Source organism: Micromys minutus, assembly GCF_963924665.1.
Source record: "Micromys minutus genome assembly, chromosome: 5".
NCBI lineage: Eukaryota > Metazoa > Chordata > Mammalia > Rodentia > Muridae > Micromys > Micromys minutus.
The window spans coordinates 46,471,406-46,492,555 of NC_137974.1; the positions used below are offsets into that span (position 1 = coordinate 46,471,406).

General features: G+C 45.7%; 1 protein-coding gene across 10 annotated transcripts in view; it reads right to left on the reverse strand.

Moving 5' to 3' along the window:
- DOCK9 (dedicator of cytokinesis 9) overlaps nt 1-21,150 on the reverse strand; it is a gene marked incomplete at its 5' end in the record, with an annotated part of 234,760 nt that overhangs the window by 89,532 nt on the left and 124,078 nt on the right. For all 10 annotated transcript variants that reach the window (XM_080917116.1, XM_080917119.1, XM_080917118.1 and 7 more), the window contains 8 exons: nt 1,137-1,259; nt 1,794-1,876; nt 5,504-5,626; nt 5,951-6,148; nt 7,150-7,290; nt 8,738-8,812; nt 15,085-15,152; nt 16,303-16,477. In XM_080917116.1, the coding sequence (XP_080773242.1) occupies nt 1,137-1,259; nt 1,794-1,876; nt 5,504-5,626; nt 5,951-6,148; nt 7,150-7,290; nt 8,738-8,812; nt 15,085-15,152; nt 16,303-16,477 (986 nt within the window). The remainder of the gene's footprint in view (nt 1-1,136; nt 1,260-1,793; nt 1,877-5,503; nt 5,627-5,950; nt 6,149-7,149; nt 7,291-8,737; nt 8,813-15,084; nt 15,153-16,302; nt 16,478-21,150) is intronic.

Genomic DNA, 21,150 nt, shown 5'->3' on the forward strand with positions numbered 1-21,150 from the left:
AACTGGTTACACAAACTGAGACTCTTGGTATAAGCATTACAATGTTGTGTCTGGATTGAAACAAGATATGAGGGCAGAGAAGTGAGCATTTGAATAACACAAGGGTAACCTTTACACAGTGCACAAAGGCACGATTCCTACAGAGCAACGGCACTGTGCTCTAACTCCCCATGAACTAACTCCTACAAGGCAGGGAAGCCACAGTTCTGATCATATATGTTCAGTATTTCTCCTTTGCTACCCATGACTGTGTGTGTATAAGATGTGGTGAATGGCTTAAGGCCATTCCCTGAAAGCCACACTTGCCTCTCCAGATAAAGATGAAAGCCAGCCTGTAGAGAGAGGTTGAGGATATCTGTGTGTGTCTTTGTGTGCTATTTTGAGACTCCTGTGAAAGATAGGACAGGGACAGTCAGGAAGATGGCCACTGGAAGACCGCAGACTGAAGTGATACAAGCCAAGGAAAGCTCAGGCAGCCAGAAGCTGGGGGAGGCAGAAAGTACTGTCTCCTGCAGACTGGGAGAGGTCATCCTACCAACAGTCCTCTAAGCTTTTAGCTTGGGGCACCTTTCTTGGAGTTATTAAGTGACCTGGTTTGCTGTAGGTACAGGAGCCTCAGAAGATGTGTACACCCATTGATATTGATATAGACAAATCATTTAAAACAATGACTGATAAAGTAAGAATTATGTAAGTTATTATCTTTCCCGATTTTTTTTTTTTTTTGAGAAACCTGCCAATTGTTTGTCTTTGGCGACTGCCCTCCTCTTCCTAATACCCAATCAGGAAGCCACAGACCGGTAGCTATACCTCTACAAGTTGAAGCAGCCCACTGCTTCTAATTTCCTCGTGCAGTGGTTTTGCTGTGACTTTCCATCTGACAGGGGTCCTTCAAGTAGGCTCCTTCCTGCCTGTGCTTACCTCCACCCCTAACACACGCTACACACAGCCAGTAAGAATTCAAGTTAAGCAGAACCTTCTGTTCCTTCCCTTGTCCTTGAGGACATGCTCTGCCCACACCCATTCCTCCTGTGCCCCATGAACTGAGTGACATAATTTATATGATGCCCCCCCACCTTTCCCTCCCCACCACAAAGTTCCACCGGTGTAGGAACAAGCAACACCGTAAAACTCACTTCCGGAAGTCTGCGAGCAGCTTAAGCATGTCTTCGTTTGAAAGCTTATTGCTGTCTTGCCGGTAGATGGCAGAAAACCTGGCATTTTTATCCAGGTTTCCAGATGTGTCTTTAAACAATGTCCTGGAACAGAGAAAGAACACTTCAATAGCTGGGTTTCCAAAGACCAAAAATAAGGACAAGTCTGGTCTCTGCACACAGACTAATTACGATTCCACTGGCTGTGGCCAACAGACATCTCATTATCTTCCAATGCTGTAAGTATTAATGAGGAGGACCGCAACTAACTCAATTTACACAGAAAACAGCTCCAGCCAAAAGCTTGTACCAAGGGAACAGCACACACATTCATAAGGGACACAGGAAGGGAGACAAGACAGAGGCCACTCTGGGACTCCCCAGCTGCACCATCTGAGCTGGAGGCATGTGGCCAGGGCCTGGGCTCTGTCAGGACAAACCTCCTGCCCGCCCCGCTGGATTCCTCCTCTCTTCTCCGGGCCCTTGTTAAATGTGGGATTAAGAACTGGTGACATATCCACTTTTGATTTCACCAGTCTGAGTCTCTGACTCAGGATAATCAACTCAATAGGCAGGCCTGCTTGTCCGTTGTATTTGTCCATCGGTCCGTCCCAGTTACAAGAAGGCATTCTCCCTTACCTTGCTGCCCAGGCGAATGGCATTCTGTACTGTCCTAGTCTTTGGCATGCCTGTTTGGCATTCTTCAGCACCTTCTGAGCAACCTGGAACATACCAGAACAGCCTTGAATTGCTCAGCCACAGGAGAACAGGGAGCAGAACAGCTGTCACCACGAGGTCATTACTGCCCACAGCAACAATGCGGCTGGATTCAAACCCAGGCAGACTTCTTTAATTATCGTAGACCCTGGCAGTGATTCTCAAAATGACAGAGTATTATTTCCAAGAAGCACATATATCCTTTCGGTCTTTGCAAACAACAAGCAGGCTCCTCTCTGGCCGGCATCCTTCCTCTCTCGGACTTTGTTTCTTCTTGACTAAGGGCTAATTATAAGCCACTGAGGTATCCACGCCCAAATATGTGTTTCCCAGAATTTAAGGAGAACACTAATGAACAACCAGTTCCTCACCTGCACCGCAACCTAGGAGACATACATTTCGAAGGCATAACTAGTCTCTGGCTTAAATCAGACACCAGCCTTCGGTTGTTGCACTATTCCTTCATAGACACTGTCACTGCCTCATGATCAAGTCTGGCTTGTTCTGGATTGACAGAACATGTAAAGCACACTGGCTTGTGGCTGATGACATGTATGAAGAGCGGGTCTAGTGACAGTCAGTTGCCCTATGCCTTCTTGTCCCATGGTCTGTGATACTCAAGAGGGAGTATACCCAAATGCCTTAAGTGTGTGTGTGTGCATGTGCACGAACTTGTGTGTGTGTGTGTGTGTGTGTGTGTGTGTGTGTGTGCATAACTGCATGTGTAGGAAGAGCCTGTGGTTTAGATAGTCAAGAGGTGACACAAATGCTGTGTGTGTAGGAAGGAGCCTGCAGTTGTTAATGTTACTTGAGTTTATCAAAATCAAACCAGTTTTCGAAAAACTGCTTAGAGCCTTCATTTCCTTCTAAGCTGCAGAGCCAGGGTCACTGTCAGATAAGCCTTGGAGCATTCCCTAACTCATCTGGGCCAAAATCTGTATTCGACAGGTCCTCCAGTGATCTGCATAGACCATCAAGTGTGAGAAGCACTCACTAGGAGACGCAGGACTAAAGCAACAGAGATGCCCATCCAAAATTCCATAGAGCAGCTCTGTGACTGTGCAATGCAGTAAGTAAGCTCTGTGGTGTGAGCTCTTCTCACTGTAAGACTCCAATCCTTCCATAGTCATGCTGTGTGTGTATGTGTGTGTATGTATCACTCCTTGAATGATTTAGGAGGATCTGGGAATACATGGTCTTTGAACAAAGACACCTAATTCTTCCTCCCAAGGGTTTGCATTAAATATGTTCAGATTCAAGATTTTTTAGTTAGATGTCATAGTGCGCACCTGAAAACCCAGCACTAGGAGACAGAGGCAGGAGGATCTTACGTTTAAGGTCAGTCTTGGCTACATAGTAAGATCTTGTCTCAAGCAAGTCACTAAGGAAGGAGTGTGGCTTAGCACACCTAAGGTGTTGGGTTACCTCACGCACCACAAAAACTCGCCCAAAGGATTGGAGCAGCCATGAGCAAGTACACGGCAGGTAAAAATCGATGTCACACGCAAGGGTTTAATACATTTATGTCTTCCCTGTGGAGGATGAGAGCCGGCCAAGGGCACAGACAGAAGACACTTGTGAAAGCAGGAACTCAACACATGCTTCTCCTCTAGAGCCCTCCCCAACACAATTGCACCGCCTGGATAAAAGGAAGGCAGAGTGTAATAATATCCCCATGCCAACCTATCACAACTGCTCTCCAGGTATGAGATGGGTGAACCTCGAGCCTTGACTTAATGAGATGTTGGAGGAGTGAGGAATGCTGGGAAGCGGGCAGAGGAGAAGCTGGCCCACTGTGATGCCTTAGCTTTGCACCAACACACACCGCTGGACTTCAGCTCATGCACGTGCAGACACAAGAGGCAACACTGATGCGTTTGCACCTTGGAAGTACATTCTGTCAACACAGCCTTCTCTGAGGTCACTGCAGACTCACCTAAGTAGAAGGGCCTCTTAGCCAATATTTTTCAGACTTGGCTTGGAAAACTAAGATGACCTCTCTCTAGGAAACACACCCTCTTCAACTTTTAACAGCCAAGAAAGCTTAGCGTTTGAAGATGCCTGGTAAATGGGCTTTTACTGGATGGGCTTGAACTCAGGGATATTTCATGGGATGTGTGATGTCCTCACCACTGACTGTTCCATGCCTGTGTGATCCTTACCCTGTGAGAAAGGCAGGCTTGGAACATTATTCTGTGTTCACATGTGGGGCACTGGGGCCAGAGGTGAGATGCGTCAGACATATCGGCTATGCTGGCGCTCAGCACTCAGACCAGCTTATTCTGTGAATGAGTTCTTTAACTATCGATCCTGGTGGCTGTACCTAGGATATATAGGTGGCCATAGGAACAAAGTTTTCAGATCTCTAAGAAAGCTGGTTAACCTCTGAGGTGTGACATGTCCACTCATACTGGTTTGGCTGACCATTCCTTCTCCATGTGCTGAGGCCCCCTCTCAAACGAACACTCAATACCAAACCAAAGCAACACCCCCGTGAAGCTGTAACTGGCAAGAGCAGCACTCGACAGCTTTGTCCAACCCAAAGGAACAGCTGTGAGAAAGCCACAGTCAGTTGTCCTTGGCTACTGCAGCCATGGGACAATAAGAAAACAACAAAAGATGTGTAGGTCTGTTTTCTAAATTTCTAGACTCAGTAACTTCTGATACTTGGTAATTCTATAATGTGGTTACAAGAGGGCTCCAGAAGCCCACACCAACAAAGGCTGACTTCAATCCATGCGCTTTTAAATGAGACTAAACTTAGTAGCAAGGTGGTAATTCCTTTGAAAACAAATTTGTCAGGATAGATAGCAAATGATGTGTTTTATTTGCATGTGAGAATTCTCTCATTCAGGGCTGAGGAGAAGAGATGGTTCAGCGGTTATTAAGAATTGGGCACACAGGAGCTGGAACTGAGCAAAGGGACTGAATCTATGCTTGGCATGGGCTCCATTCTCTGCATGAACAAAAGAGACAAGGTACCTAAAATCATAATGGACAATAAATACATGTAGCTGCTCTCTTTGTTTTAGTGTTCATCTTCTCATGTGTGGTATGTATCATGTCTGATGTATGTATGTGTATATAAAGATTGCATACACGTGTGTGCATGTCTATGTATGTACATAAAGACTGTGCATGTAGATGTCTGCCTGAGTGTGTAAAGATTGTGTACATGTGTGTACATATCAGCATATGTGCATAACGATTATGTGTATGTGTCTGCATGAGTGTGTAAAGATTATGTACATGTGTATGTGTGTTTGTGGAGGACTGAGTTGAGTCAGGCATCTTTGCTGATGGCTTGCCATGTTGTTTACTGGAGAGCTAGCTCTCACTTGAACCCAGAGCCTGCTGCTTGTAGCCAGTCTAACTAGCCAGCTTACCTTGGGGCTTCACTCTCTGCTTCATGAGTGCTGGGAGTAGAGACAGGCGGATGTGGAGGTTGGGGATTAGAACCCTGGTCCTCCCATTTGCAAGCAAGTGTCTTAGTGTCAGAGCCATCTCTCCAACCCATCTATGAGCTTTAGACTATCAGTTTACCTCGAACCTCCCAAGCTTTGATCTGGCAAGAAAACCATTCTGTAGGCTGTTTTTTTTAACATACTCACAAAGCATGACGCTGTGCTTACCTTAGAAGAGTCTGAGCCTCTCATGTATGGCTCAGCACAGTGTGTGATGCTTCCTTGGAGGACCTTCTCAATTCTGGCCACGAGAAATATGTCTGGGTGAGGACACGTGACTGAAAATATACCCTAGGGAGACAATGGTTCTCTTCAGTCATAACTCATGGATGAATGAGAGATGTCCCCACACCACAGAAGCAGAGGAGGACAGCATGACAGTCCAACCAGCGAGGAGGTCGAGACTGAACACCTCAGGGGCTCCTCAGTCCATATCTGCTCAAAAAGTCTGCTTCCAGAGGAAGGCTTAAGGAACTGAGTGACAGCCAGGCCACTTCTCCCTCCATTTGCTTTCACCCCATAATTAACGACCAAGACTGCCACTGGTGCATGGCAAGGCCTCACTGAGCATGTGTAATATACAAGTGACGTCTGAGTGGTGTGAATGCTCCCCACCTGCTTTGGATACTGCATGGCTGCATGAAGGGCGTCCTGGAAGGCAGGTGGACTATGGCCTCCGTTCACCAGAGCTGGGGATGCAGGGGCCAGCATCTGCCGCACCGAGAAGTGGTTCAGGTCCACATGGAAGTCAGCAGAAATCTTTCGGTTGTATTTTATGTCGAACAGGGACAGGGTGACAAAGAAAGGCTCGACCTGAATAATAACATCAATAAAACAGCATCACAAGGACGGTTCGCATAGGTGCTGCTATCTAAGGAGAGCGATGAGCCCTGCTTATGACTGTGTCCTTGAAAAATTACCTGACATGAAAATGTTTATCTCTTGTCACACAGAATTAGGCTATAGAGCATTTTTAAGAAACAAAACTTCCATCCCCCCTTCATAATGTTCGCTATTAAATGCGTGCTCTACAGCTCTAAGATAAAACCCACAGCCTGGAACATGCAGCTTCAGTCTGCTACAAGCACCCCTTACCCCATCCATCCCCCAGTGTAAGCCCTGCACATCTCTGGGCAAGGATGGTGCACCCTGGCTGCAATGTAAGGAGAAACCCATGACACCTGAAGTTGTTAAACATTTAAAAAACTACTTTTTAAAAATTATTTTGAAAACTGAGGACATTTTTATTAGAATTTAAATTTAAGAGCCCCTTATCAATTTAGCTGTAAATATCAGCAGCTGCCCAGGGAAGAACAGAAGAGAGAAGAGGGGAGAAAGCCATGTTTTTATAGCCAGCATGGAGGTCAAACGCGTGGTGGACAAGCAGCCATGTGGTGGGGAGGGAGCTTTTGAGAAGACCAGAGTATCAGGAAAAGCACTCAGGCTCTGATAGCACTGAGAAAAAATACAGAAAAAGTAGGGAAAGGTGTGTGTGTGTGTGTGTGTGTGTGTGTGTGTACGAGTCCAGTGGAACCCAAGGGTGATTAGCTTATGTAGGGACTATGCTAAGAGGTGTGAGTTCTGGGAAGGAGAAAGAATACAGTAATATCAAAGAGCTAATTATTCCACCGATCTCTTCACGGCTTAAGGCAAGCCTCTCTCCCTCTCCCTTGGCCACCAGGATGTCAGTCCAGCCTAGAGTATAGAGTTGACCAGGAGGACTTTATCGTAACCCTAACATTCTCTTCTTTAAACACAAAGTGTTGGTGGGCAGGAGTCAACTCTGACCCCTGGATGCTTCAAAGAAAAATTACGTTTGTTGTAGGTCCTTCCTCATTCTCTGCAACACAGCACTGCAGGTTGAAAGACAGATCATTGCACTTGACGAGAATCCTTTTCCCGAACTTTTCTTCAAATGGCTTCACGTCTGGTTCAGCGGGCGAGAAGTCAAGTTTCTTTAAAAGGAAAATGTGGATATATAAACACATGGTGTTCCCATTAAAAATCCCAACATGAATGTTCTCACATCAAACTGCCTAAAACCTGGAAAGGCTGTATATACTCATCCACAACAGTGCTGTGACTTTGTTTAATATCTAGTCGACATATTTAATAGACACATGCCCTCAATCATGACAGTCACATATGTGTGGATATATCTGCTTGATGGATAATTACGCAGGAATTAACATTATAAACAATGTAAACACCCACTGTGTAAGGGCATGAATTGCATTATGTATGTACATACACACATGTATGTATACATACAGACACATACACTCAATAATAAAAAGAAGATGCGGGGCTGGGCCTGGCAGCGCATACTTGTAAACCCAGAACTAAAGAGGCAGAGGCAGGGAGCTCTATGTGAATTTGAGGCCAGCCGGGGCACATTGTGAGATGAGGTCTTAAGAATAAAAGGAATCTTTGGATTGGTTAAACTGTGTGCCGTACAAGCATAAGCAGCAGACTGTGGAAGGAGAAAACCAGCTCCTGAAGTTGTCCTCTGACCTCCACACATAGCCGAAGTTTCACACCACACACACTGCCCAACACATAGTAACAATCAACAGGTAAATCAGGGATGGTCTTTGTAAACATGTTACATAAAAGAAAACACAAAAGACAGGTTCTGCATGATTCTGCATTGATGAGTTTGCTAAAATAAATTATTCACAAAGGTAAATAGTTCATTCATAAAGGTAGACAGAGGTCAGTGGGGGTTTAAGGATATGACCAGGCATGAGGGACCACTATTTAAAATAAGAGTGTCAGTTTGGAACGATGTAAACATTCAACTGTTCTAGAAACAGATGGTGCAACAGTGCAGAGAACATATTTAATACCACTGAATTGATTTGTTTTTAACTCTAATTCTATTTTTGAATGGCTAAAATTGTAAGGTTTTTGCTATGTGCATGTTACCACAGTAAGCCTTACAAACAGGAAGTCAGCGAAGAAACACAGAAAATGGTTATTATTAAAACTAAATGAGAAGGCTGTTCTATTAAAAGTACCACAAATGGAGGTGGGGAAAGCATTTATAAGGTACAGCAGGTCCTTGTCCCTTCTTGGCACCTCTGTGGCACTCGCCGCCCGGGACCCTGAAGATCATTGTCATACCATGTTTTGTGGGACACAGGTGTGGGTTACACACGCTCCCAGGCTTCTGTTGGGAACTGAAGTTAGCTGAGACGTGTCACTGCCTTTGAGGGTCTGCAGTGATGTGGGTCACACTCTAATGGTGATTTTCAGGGGCACCTGATACGGGCGATCACTGTGGACCTTAAGATCCAGGCAGGTGCTTTCTGGAAGCTGGCTAACCACTGCTTTCTATTTCAGCAGCACTGAATATTAAACACCCATGAGCTTCCTTTTAAATGCTGAGTTAGCTCTTACCTGGGCATCTGGGTCCAAGTAAAACAGCTTCACTCTGCTCTCGTTCTTCAGTTTGATTTCTGCTTCTCTTGTGCTCTGTGGGAAAAATAAAGTTTTCAGGTAACCGAGCCCTTTGTTCTCCACCTCCGGGAAGTACTGAGGAAGGCTGAAAGCTGCCTGGGGCGGTTTGAACAAGAAAGGCCCCAGTGAGGCTCCAGTCTTTGAACGCTTAGTTCCTAGCTGGTGGAACTGGGAAGGAAAGGATTGTTGTGTTGCTGTGGCGCTTGGGGTGGGATTTGAAATTTGGAAAGCCCACACCATTCTAAGCTAGCTTTCTCCGTGAACCTGTAGAGAGAGATGTAAGTTCTCAGCTATCGCTCCAGGACCAGATCGGCCTACCTGCTGCCATGCTCCCCGCCACACACTCACGGATTCTAACTTGGAAGCTGTAAGCAAGCCCCTAACAAACTCTTTCTTTGTCTTGGTCATGGTGTCTCTTCACAGCAGTGGGAAAGTAAGTAAGATACAGTTTCATCTATAAATGCAGGCTATGAGACAACCCTGACTAGTCTCCGGGAGGCAGTGGCATGCCAATCACCATGGCACTGATACACCAGGAGGCTTCACGGATAGCTATGCCTGTGAAGTTTCCACTGGCAATCTCTCAGTAGCCGGCCACAGACTCGAGTTCCAGGCCTGGAGGATGTCAGTGTGCAGGTGAGAATGGGAGTCTCGAGATAAGATTCCTCAGAGAGAGTGAGTGGAGGTGAGTTGGCAGCAGAAAAGAAGCCACGGAAGGACGCAGATGTAGGGTTGCATGTCAGAAATGGAGACGCAGAACTGGGAGGTATGTGTAAAAGAGGCGTGTAGGCATTCACGAGACTCACATCACCTTTAACCTCTCTACTGCTCCTGCCTGTGGTGTTGTCACAAACAGTACAGAGCACCAACTAGAATGTGCTCTCATCATCCGATACTTTTCCCGCAGACAGATGTCACCTCTCTGCCCTAGACAACGGGACAGTGACAGCCATAGTATCCTCTTTGTTGATGGCTGAGTGACATCTATTATTGTGTCTCTAGTTGAAGCCAATGAGAAATTAGGAATCTTACGAGTTTTTCAGTCACTAAGTTGTTATAATGGGTCCTTGGTGGTGACGCAAACTCCCATGACTATATTTCATTGGTAAATGAAAAGACATTCATGATGGGCTCTCTGAGCCAACTGGCCTCCATATCTGGCCTTCTAATTTCTGAGGACCTTCCCAAGCTGGGATTTCTAGGCCAAAGAGTATTGTGTTTTTTGATGGTTTAGATATTGCTAGTTTTTTTGGCCTTAAAGAGTACAACAATTTGTCTTCTTCAGAGACACCCATGAAGTACATTTAAATGGTAGAAAAACTGAAAGTAAACAGCAAATCACGAGCACACATGCACATACCACATGTGCATATACGCATTCTCTCTGTGCACAATGTGGTGCAAGAGGAGTCAGAGTGAGTTACCCCTGGAGTTCTCAGGAAGAGGAGGGCGACCTCTTCCTGAGACACGGGCAGTTTTCCTGACAGGAAGCATAACAGTAAAATCTTAATCAAGGTTTAGTACAGATACTGATAATATGTACTTTCACAGCCAAGGTGGTCACAAAAATACAGCTGTTCAAAAAAAAATTACCCCAAGACTATGCAATTGAGCGCATTTCAGAGTGGCAGAACTCAGTCCTGCTCTGGAAATAGCCTGCGGTGGGTCAGTGCGGAGTGCGGCTGGAGGAGGCTTCCTCCAGACACCAAGGCTGCATCCTGGCCATGGCCTGCGTTCTATTTTAGGTCCAGTAGAGAGAGAAATGTGAGGGAAATGGACAGGACCAGAGTAACCTTCCCTAGAAGCTGTCATTTGCACACACGGCAAAGAGAAGGATTCGGCCAAAGAAAGAAAGAAGGAAAGAAAAAACAAAGAAGTAAAAGAACCTAACAAAAACCCCAACTCCTAAATAAAAACAACAAAACAAAACAAAAAACAAAAAAACCAAAAAACCCAGCTCCTATCCCATGAAGCAAACATTAAGCTCAGTCACAGACATTTTCATGTTTCTAGAGAAGACAGTGACGTATCTCTAGTTTGCTGTGAGCAGAAGAAATGATTTAAGGTGGGGAAAAAAAAGATCTATGGGCAGTTTTGGTTTGCCTGTATGCATGTCTTCAAACCAGGTACTCATGGAGGCCAGCAGGATACCATGTATCCATGGAGACCAGCAGGATACCATGTACCCATGGAGACCAGCAGGATACCATGTACCCATGGAGACCAGCAGGATACCAGGTACTCATGGAGGTCAGCAGGATACCAGGTACTCATGGAGGCCAGCAGGATACCATGTACCCATGGAGGATACCTGATCCCCTGGAGCTGGAGACACGGTGCTTATGAGCCATCACGCTAGGGATCTAATATAGGTCCCCTGGAAGAGCAGCTGGAGCTTTTAACAACTGTGCCGTCTCTCCAGCCCCCAGATTATTTACTTTTTAAAACAAATTATTTTATTTATATGAGAACATTGCAGCTGTCTTCAGACACATCAGAAGGGGGCATCGGATCTCATTACAGATGGTTGTGAGCTACCGTGTGGTTGCTGGGAATTGAACTCAGGACCTCTGGAAGAGCAGTCAGTGCTCTTAAAAAACCACTGAACCATCTCTCCAGACCACCTCCCCACCTTCTTAAATTTAAAGGCTACCACAACACATATTCACTGCATCTGTGACATTTAACTCAAAAGAACTAACATTTCACCTGAAGACACAATGCCACGCTAGAACATTCTAGAATTAGAAGGCTTAGCAGCAGCCCATCCATCAGTATAATAATGGCATGGTTTTCTGGCTTCAGACTTAGGGAAGGAAGTGTTTGTTGCAAACTTGGCTTTAAAACTCTTATAAAAATGTATCCAGGAAACCACATGGGTTCCCACGAGTCCTGTTGAGCATGGTCCCCAGCCCTTGTTCAGCCACAAAGAGACTATAAAGTTGCAGACACTACACCATCCTCTGTCCTGTATGCAACTTGGAAGGCTTACCTGGAAAGAAAAGTTCAAATAAAACGACAAAGAAATCAGATGGAAGCCATTGGAGTCACGTGAAATGCCTCTCTTTCAGAATACAAGATGACGAGTTAGAGCTACTGTTTGCCCCCCCCCCCCATCCCTGGAGGAAAATGGATGAAGAGAGTTGAGGTTTCCTTCATACTACCTTTACACGAGAAGACAATGCACACTTTCCAGCATCATTTAACATCAAGGCAATCAGAGCAAGGAGCTCCCTGAGTTCTAGAAGAAATCAATTCACTGGTTCATAGAGGCCTTTTAAGTACTTATAATTATAGACTGATGCTATGTGTTTTGTAATGTTTACGATAGAAACAGTTTGGTTCCCTGCTAGACACTAGGAGGAAAAGATAAAGTTTTAGGGTAAACATGGCTTGTCTCTGATGCAGGAACAGTAAAGACGTACCTATACTCCAGGAATAAGCAAAAGCTCCAAGAACACACAACAGCCCTAAAGATCCAAGTTGGCTTCACTCACATCATGAGCCCAGTCCATAATATTCCTGATGAAACATCAGTTATTTTGTACTGAACCTACTTCCTGTCAGACATTTCCTGTTTGGCCAAGTCACAGTGGAAAACAAAAGCCAGAGAAACAGGATGAGTCAGGCAGTGACAAGCTGTCCAGACAGGACTCTGCCATTAAGTCACCCCCAGCTACCTTCAGCCTTGCCCCATTGTCCCAGGCATCCTCTACAGTCTTCACACTACCCCGGCCTTCCTCCATCAAACTCTCCCTCACCCTCTGCTTCACTGACACTCCCCTTCTCCCCCTGTACTCATCCCCCACACATTTCATCTGACTCTGTAACCACAGGACTCATCCCTCCTGAAAACAGGATGTCCATTCGCTAGCCAGTTCCCATGTTCAGCCAGGCTGACTACAAAGAGACCAAGCATAGGCATGCAGCCTCTAGTTAAGAGCCTGGCCCCTCACATCAACTCTGAGTAGGACAGCAGAAGGTACAGGTGACTGACAGATCTACAGGACCAGTGATCCTCACAAAGACACCCTGAGAGAAGGGCAACGTATTTCCCCCCTTTTCCTTTTAGAAAATTACATTGGTCAGGTAGCAGAAGACAAAGCTAAAATTCTTATGCATCTTCATGGGGGGGTGGATTTCTTGTTGGCTTTGCTTTTGCTATGATCCAGGCTGACCCTGGACTTGCATTCTTCCTCCTTGCCTCTCCAGTGGTGTGTGCCACCATGCCTGACTTGAAAACACAGATGTTAAATAACCAACACGAGGCTCAGATAAACTGACCTGCTTCTTAGGTGACCACTCTGTTCACTGAGTTGCTAGAAAGAACTTTTCTGGTTTCTAGATTGCAGCAGTATGCTGTTTCAATAAACTAAGAGTCAAGCAGTTCAAACCTGTTGCTGAGGGGACCTCTGAGCATCCAGAAACAAAGAAACAGGCATGTATGGGTGTCAAATGATGCCCAGATTTCCTAATGTGGTGGAGTGAGAAGGTGCAACTCTGTGATACAGTATTGGTCTACCATATGCAAGGCCCTGGGTTTCACACAGACAGACAGACAGGCAGGCACAAAGACACACACACACACCCCGGGAGAAAAAGTATGAAAATAAACACAGAAACCAAAAACCAAAACTCCTGCAGGCTAGGCACAGGTTACAATGAGGGCTCTAAAGTTAGCTTTAATAGGCAGGTGCTAAAAAGATTCTGTGGGAACAGCTAAGTCCTGAGGAAAAACAATTCCTAAAGCCCCAGCCAGGAAGATTTATATTGAGAAAGGTCAATGCTGAATGCTAGTCTATTTGCAATCCTATATAGACACAGCATGTTTCTATTATAGTGTCTAACACGTGAGTGTGTACAAGAACCACTTCATTTTATTATTAAAAAGCAAAACAGAAAGGCAAGGTCACAAAGACAATGAGGGACAGCAACATGCACACACACACATGCATAAACACACTCACACACACATGCACACACATATGCACCCATGCACATGTACACACACACACACACACACACATACAGAGGAGATTGGGACAAGGATACTCATTGTAGCATTGTTCAGGGTAAGAAAAATGGAAATAGCCCTAGAGCTAAAATGTTTATACGGTACAATAAAAGCGACTGCCCAGATTTGTACCCAAAACAAGGCTAAATGTGATAGTACTGAACACCACAGCAAAGCAAACTTCAAACCAGAGAAAAGCAACTTCAAACACCCAGAATCACCACCCTGCGTCTTCAGTGAAATACTTGGAAAAGCAATGGAAGTGGAAAGCTCAGGGCTGGGGCGCAGCACGGAGAAGAATGGGAGCAAAGGATGTGTCTGACGCTGAGGCTGCTGAGGTACCAGCTCTGGGCAGTGGCAACATGGCTGGCTCGTTTTCCCTTGTGCTTTTCAGAGACTCTGGGGGGTCTCAAAATTACAAAATGCCTAGCTTTGTGGTTTTGTTTCAGGCGATCCAGGAACACGCTTCGTACTCAGCAGCTCCTCTTTAGTGGACATGACAAGATTAGCGCAGTCAGCCTCTGGGGAGCTGTGGCTATTGAGGAGATGGAGTGCCCGTGTATGCTGGCTCATTTCCGTCCACTTGACGTGAGCAACGTCATCTCAGAAGATGCCCTAGCCAGACAGGCCTGTGGGCTAGCTTAGGGTTCATTCTCTTAATTGATGACTGATGGGGGAGGGTCCAGATCGCTATGGACAGAGCCATCCTGGGCTACTGGTCCTGGTGCTTTAACAAAGCAGACCGAACAAGCTTTGGGAATACGGCCTGTGCTTCAGATTCTGCCACCAGTTTGCTGCTCCGAGTCCTCGCCCTGGTTTCTTCCTCAGTGATGGTGTGACCTGAGAGTTGTAAGCTGTAAGTTGAAAGTCACCCTTTCCTCCCTACCTTGCCATAGGTTGTGGTGTTTTTTTTAACAGCAATAGTAACATTAACTAAGATGCCAGTGAACACAGTTTTCAGTAAGAGAAGCCTGAATAGAGAAATACCAGGAAGATAAGGTTATGTATTTTGGTTATTTCTTCAGTATTTGTACTGATACATTAAATACAATGGCAGCGTTTGAAAATTAGCAATGTACTTTGTAGGCTATTTTCCAGAGAGCAAACTCAACTGTCTGTCACTGTGTAAAATAATTCCCACCCCCTCGTGTTCACCCCAGAAAGCAGACAGCAACAATCCCAGCAACGGTGCCGTTATTACAGAAGAGTCTGGGGCTGAGAGGCACGTTATTACAGAAGAGTCTGAGTGGAGGGGAGTTGAGGATAGCCTTACCTTGGCAAGTTCAGGCAGGTAGCTGTCCAAACCAGAACCGGAACCTTCCAGTTTGCTTTGTTCGTCATCTAAACAGCAAAAGGAATCAACTGAGTTATAGGTAGTTGGAACTTCGTTCCTTGATACAAGCAAAGGAACCTGAATGCAATGGTTCTCAAGTCTGAAAGAACATTCCAAACAGCTGGGGACTTTAGAATGACACTGATGGCCAGGCCCAGCAGGGGGAGTGGTGACCCAAGGCCTTGTACAGCTAAAATCTGCCACCCTCTGCTCCCCACACGAGAAGTGATGTCAGCTAAGTGCGCCCTTCTCTGCCACACTCAGACAGTCAGAAGCATTGGCAGGACTGAGGAAATGGGAATATAGCTTTTATCAAACTCCCTGGTAATTTGGGAACAGCCAGGGCTGGGAATCTCTTATGGGCTTGAAGTACAATATGAATGTGCATCACAACCATGGGTCGACCGCCCTGTAACTTACAATCCTGCCCCTTTCACTAAGTCTCCACCATCCCAAAGGGTGACAGCAACAGTAACTTTCACACTTTAAAGATGGATTCCCTACCAGTGGCTGGAGCTACAAGTTTTTGTTGTTGTTTGTTTTATTGTTACTTAAAAACATTTATTTTTACGTAAAAATAGGTTGTCACATAGCCCAGGCTAGCCTTGAATGCACTACGTAGAGAATGACCTTCTTACTCTCCTGTCTCCACAGGTGTGTGCCACCACACAGGGTCTATGCAGTGCTGGGAATCTATGGCTTCATCCATGACAAGCAAGCAATCCACTAACCTATGTCACTAGCTCATATTTCCATTTTCAGGTAAAGTTAAACACTCAGAAAATATAACTAGTCTGTCTCAGGTCACACAGCCTCCATGAGTACTGTCCCGGTTATATACTCCTCATACTTTCCACACAAAAACATCAGGATACTATTTTTTTTTTTTTAATCTCTAGTTGACCTGAAACTCCCTGCATGGTTGATTGGGCTACCTCAAAACCTGTGCCTCTTGCCTCTGCTCCCCAAGTGCTGGGATTACCAACAATACCCACGTCTGGCTTCAGGGCAGTCAAATCTAATGTGACAGAAACCTTTGCTGACAGACTTTCTGTGAAAGGCTCAGTCTTCCCACCTCCTGTGGAGCTGTGCCATTCTCCTTCTTGGGAAAAGCAAGTGTGGCCACCCAGCGTGCTCGCTGAGGGAAACTAGACCCACCTTCATGAGAGTCTCCATTTCGTTTTTCTTGCATTGCAGCTTCAAAGTTGAGCTGGAGGATCTTGTTGAGGACTGTGACCCACTCCTCCATCTCCGCCTCACTGTCTGCAGCCAGAAGGTAACTGCTTTTGTCCTGCATCTTGAGCTCAAAAGCGAAGCGCCTGACTCTGTTGTTCTGAGGTAGAAGCCAGGGAAACAGACACTGGGAAGCAGCTCAGAATAACCTGCCCTATTGCTAATGTCACTCCCCAACAAACCCCTCCCAGTGACCCCCTGTCACCAACCACCCCCTCTGCTTTTAACCTCTTCAATTATTTAATTACCTGTCTTTAAAAATGTCTTTATGTATTTGATTTGTCTGCATGTATGTACGCCACATGAGTGGCTTGTCTAGAGGTCACAAGAGACCAGCAGATCCCCCAGAACTGGAGCTGCAGATGGTGGTGAGCCAGCACTAGGGTGGTGGGAATCGAACCTGTGTAGTGTGCTGGGGCTGAAGAAGTGGCTAAGAGCATTTGCTACTCTCTCTTTCTTTAATCTTTAGATTTAATTATTTTAGACTACATTTCTGTGTGTGTACCTGCAGGTGAGTGAGGTACCTAGAACCATGTCCTAGAGACAAACGCCCCAGACCCACCACAGCCTTGTCTCTGAAGAACAGTCCACACAGGCTGAAGGAGATCTCACAGCCTCCTGCTGACTGCTGTGTGAGCAGAATGCTCCAATACCCACCGAAATCCCAGCCAGTTCTAAGCAGTTTGAGGACACTTCTCAGTGTGGCGCCTGGGCACAGGTGACCCTCCCAAAGGCCTGTCATTTCTGCAGCTCAGGTTTTAGAAGCCAGAAGCTAAGTGTTTCTCTGGGCAAGGCTATAAAAACACTTTTGCACAGACCATCTGCCACCCGCTTAGTAAGTGCCACCGGCTCAGTAAGTGCTGCCTCGGGTGGGTCGCCATTAAATGCAAAGGCAGGAATCAGAGAAGGAGTCAAAGGCTGGGAATGGACTCGAATACAAAGGGTTAAAGATTCAAAGTTAAAAGTTGGGGGAAAAACCCACACTGGACTTCAATTCTGAGTTACCCTTTCTGAGACCCATTTTCTTCATCTGCAGCACACATCCAACCAACTCCAGTGGTTTTAAGTTGCTGTTAGGGTTGAAGATTCTAAATTCTATCTTTCAGGTCTCTGCAGAAATGCTCCTCTTAGGGCTTTCTTTCAGCTCACAGCAGCAATCTATTATTTCACTACTGCACAGTTATTTTATTATTATAATCACACGCTAGTATTTTAAGTAGCATCCGAAGAGGGGTGGGACCAACAGAGCGGTATGGAAGGGGGGTGAGAGTGTATATGACATGCGTTAACATACACTGTATACTTATAGGAAGATCCCTTATGGAACACAGTACCATGTACAATAAATATACATGACCAAAAAAAAAAAAAAGCTAAAAAGTAATATCCCCAAGTATTTTTTTCCCCAAAATCACTTAAATCACAACCTTTTGTTCCTGTTTTTGTTGGAGACAGGGTCTCATGTAAGCTAAGCTGGCTTCAAACTCCCTACATAGCCAAGAAAGACTTCAAACTCTGGGGTTTCTTGCCTCCACCTCCAAGTGCTAGGATTTCAGGTGCGGGAGACTACAGGTGTATGCTACCTCCAATGGGCTGTAATTATAATGTTTGATGCTCAGCTTCAGAACAGGGAAGGACACAAGGGAAATTACTTTACTCTTTTGGAGACATATGTGGTTTATTGAATAAGAAATGCTATGAGGTCTAAACAAAAAATGATCTGAAGAAAGAAACAGGCATTGAAGTCAGACCTCAGAGTCTGAAATATACTCAAGAGGCCAGAGGCCCGATGAGGACTATCCAGCTTACGGACATCTATGCACTGTGCCACAGACACGAAACAAGGCACTCCTGTCAAACAAAACTAACTACTTCCTACTTCAAAATGAGGTTGGAAAAAAAAATGCATCTAGCTTTGCTTTCTACTATGCCAGAAAATTCAGCTGAAAAAGTAACTCCAGGGTTTCTCAACTTCATACAAATAAAACTGGAGCTTGGAAATCTGACACAGGAAACCGATGAGCTGTCATTAGTGCGCCGCCCTGATGCTTGGATAAGCTTTGATTTACTTTGTTATTCACACTGGCAGCTTCGAGCAGAGGAGGAGCTGCTAGCAAAGGAATCTACCTGATTGGCTGCTGGCTGAAGATACTTTTTCAGGGAATATGAAGTCAGGATACTGTCTTGATCTAAGGCTCAGATACAGGTCTGCCATTTGTGGTCTGGATCCTGCCCTGTGGCTCATAGGTTTCCAATAGTTAAAGGTGCTAAGATCTAGCTGAAATCCTGTGTTTTTGAAGCCGGGTATACAGTGCTCAGTCCCATTAGCTGGGGCAGGTGATTCCTCTACTTTAGGTGCCTGGCAGGCATGCAGCCATCCCAGTCTCCCCCTACCCCCTCCTGCTGCACTTCCAGGCTCTCCTGCCACTTACTTTCATTCTGGGCCCTGCCTGGTTCTGACCTGAAGTGCTAATTTTCACTTCTGACCTGGATGAGGCCTAACTGTTGGAGCACTGGACAAAACAGGTGGCATCACTACTCTCAGATATGGGTAGAGTCTGTGTGACTGTCAGCCCTAGCGGAGGAAAAATCAATAGAGAATACCTGACTTTGGCATCATTGTGGGCCCCAGAACAGAGACCCAAGCAGGGCCTGTGCCATCTTGCCAAAACTCACGAAGACCCAAAGACAGGACATACAGAGAAGCCGTTCAAATGAGATGCTGGTGAAAGACAGTGGGCAGACCAACAGGGGACAGATGGTGTAGGAATTCTCCAAGTCCCACATCTGTTACATCTAGTGCATATCTTCCTCAACAAAAAGTTTGCCGGTTATCGAATAAAGACAAATCAAGACAGAGCAACCTAAACCTCAGAAAACACAAGATGAGATTGGGACCAGTGAGACAGCTCAGTAGGTAACACATTCCCCTCACAAGTCTGGCAACCTGAACTTGTTCCCAGAACCCATGTAGGAGTGGAACTAATTCCACCAACTTCTTCTCTGACATCCACATGCTTGGTATGGAATTCACCACAACCTCTGCTGTCCCCTCCTACAACAAATTGATACATTCTTTTTTAATTAGAGGGAGAGGACCATAAAAGTCAAAGAGTGAGAAGGCAGCAGAGGCTAAACACAATGGAGCTGAGAAGACACTGCAATGCTTTTGATGTTTCTGAGGTCAAGGGCTTTTGGGGTTCCTAAATAAGCCAGCCAAATACAACTAGAATAAAAGGAATTTGCAGACAGAGAAACTCAAAAGGTTATCAACCATCTTGTATAGTTTCTTAGGCAGATATTAGAAGGGTGTCCTCCAAAGTAAAACTTAAAGAGAATCAGAACAATAACGATAAACAGAAGAGGAGGGCAGGGGCTGCGGATGTAGGCCAGGTGGCAGAGTGCTCACCCTGCATGCCTGGATCCCCAGCAGTGCTAAGTGTGCATGGTTGCCTGCCTCTCACGACAGCACTTGGGAGGCAGAAGCAGGAGTATCAGAAGGTCCAGGTCACCCTTTGCTTGTTTTGAGGCCAGCCTGGACTGTGTGAGACCCTGTCAATAAATGGGCACAGAGTCCTACACTGTAGGTTGATGTCAAGGCAATACATGACTGGACAGTAGAGAGTGGGCGGGAACAAAGTTTTGGTAAGGCTGAAGAGAAGGAGAAGCGGGAGATTCAAGATGGAAGATGAGGATAACCTATTGCTTCCTCTATGTATACTTTCTAGGGATGGATTTCTATAGGTCAGTTTATCTTATCAAGGTAGGCGGTTCATATCTTTGTCAAGTGGTTATAAGCTTATTGTGTGGAGAAATTGTGGACTGAGAATTTAACATAGAAACCTGTTTGATAAGTTATTGATTGTTGAATCATGATTTTACTGGGTGTGAAAGCAATGGCTGAGAGGCAGCTGGAACCAGCAGTTCCAGCTCTGTTGCCCACTTGAGGTGAGGGGGTCTGTGGAACGAGATGTGTGGGTGCCAGGCTTGGTAACTAACTGCCTAGGGGATTGAGCTTGGCTCCGCACTGGAGCGGCTCCCCAGAGTGAGAGGTACCGCGCAGTGAGACCACGGGACTAATAGCAACAAAGCCCTTTTTATTTTTACTGCAACACTATACAGTAAGAGAGGTGAAGATGAAGAGTCTCCAGGAACAGCTCTGAGGGTGGAGGAAACCATCAGACTAGGACAGAACAGTGACGGCCCCAAGGAATGAGGTATAAGCACCTGCAGCCAAAGAGGCTGAGAATGACTGTTTCAGGTGTGCAGGTGTACAGGAGTTCGGGAGTCAGATGAGCATGGGTTCAGGATTCAGGCATCCAGGCATGCAAGCATGCAGGTATGCAGGATTCAAGCATGCAGGGGTGGAGGGGTACATGGATACAGGTGTGCAGCACTTCAGCTCTCTCTGTTGCAATGAGCTGAGCTGAGCGTATTCACTGGAGGATGACAATGCAATTGGATTTAAGGTACAAATACAAATAGTAAAAGAGAAAAACCCACGAGAGCCCTGTCCCTCCCTGACTTCATACTAGCCCACCACACAATGTCCTTATAGAACCAACCTCCAAGATACTGTCACTTTAAGGGTGGCTTCTCGGGTGACACTAAATCCATCTACTGTCTACTTGATCAGAAGACTGCTCTCTGGCCACAGAACCTCTCTATCTGAGACCCAGAAGGGACACATTCATGGTCTCCATTCTGCAATTACTCAGGCAGATTCTGATGAACCAGGCTGTTTGTGAATTGTGAAATGGAACAAGCCTTCAC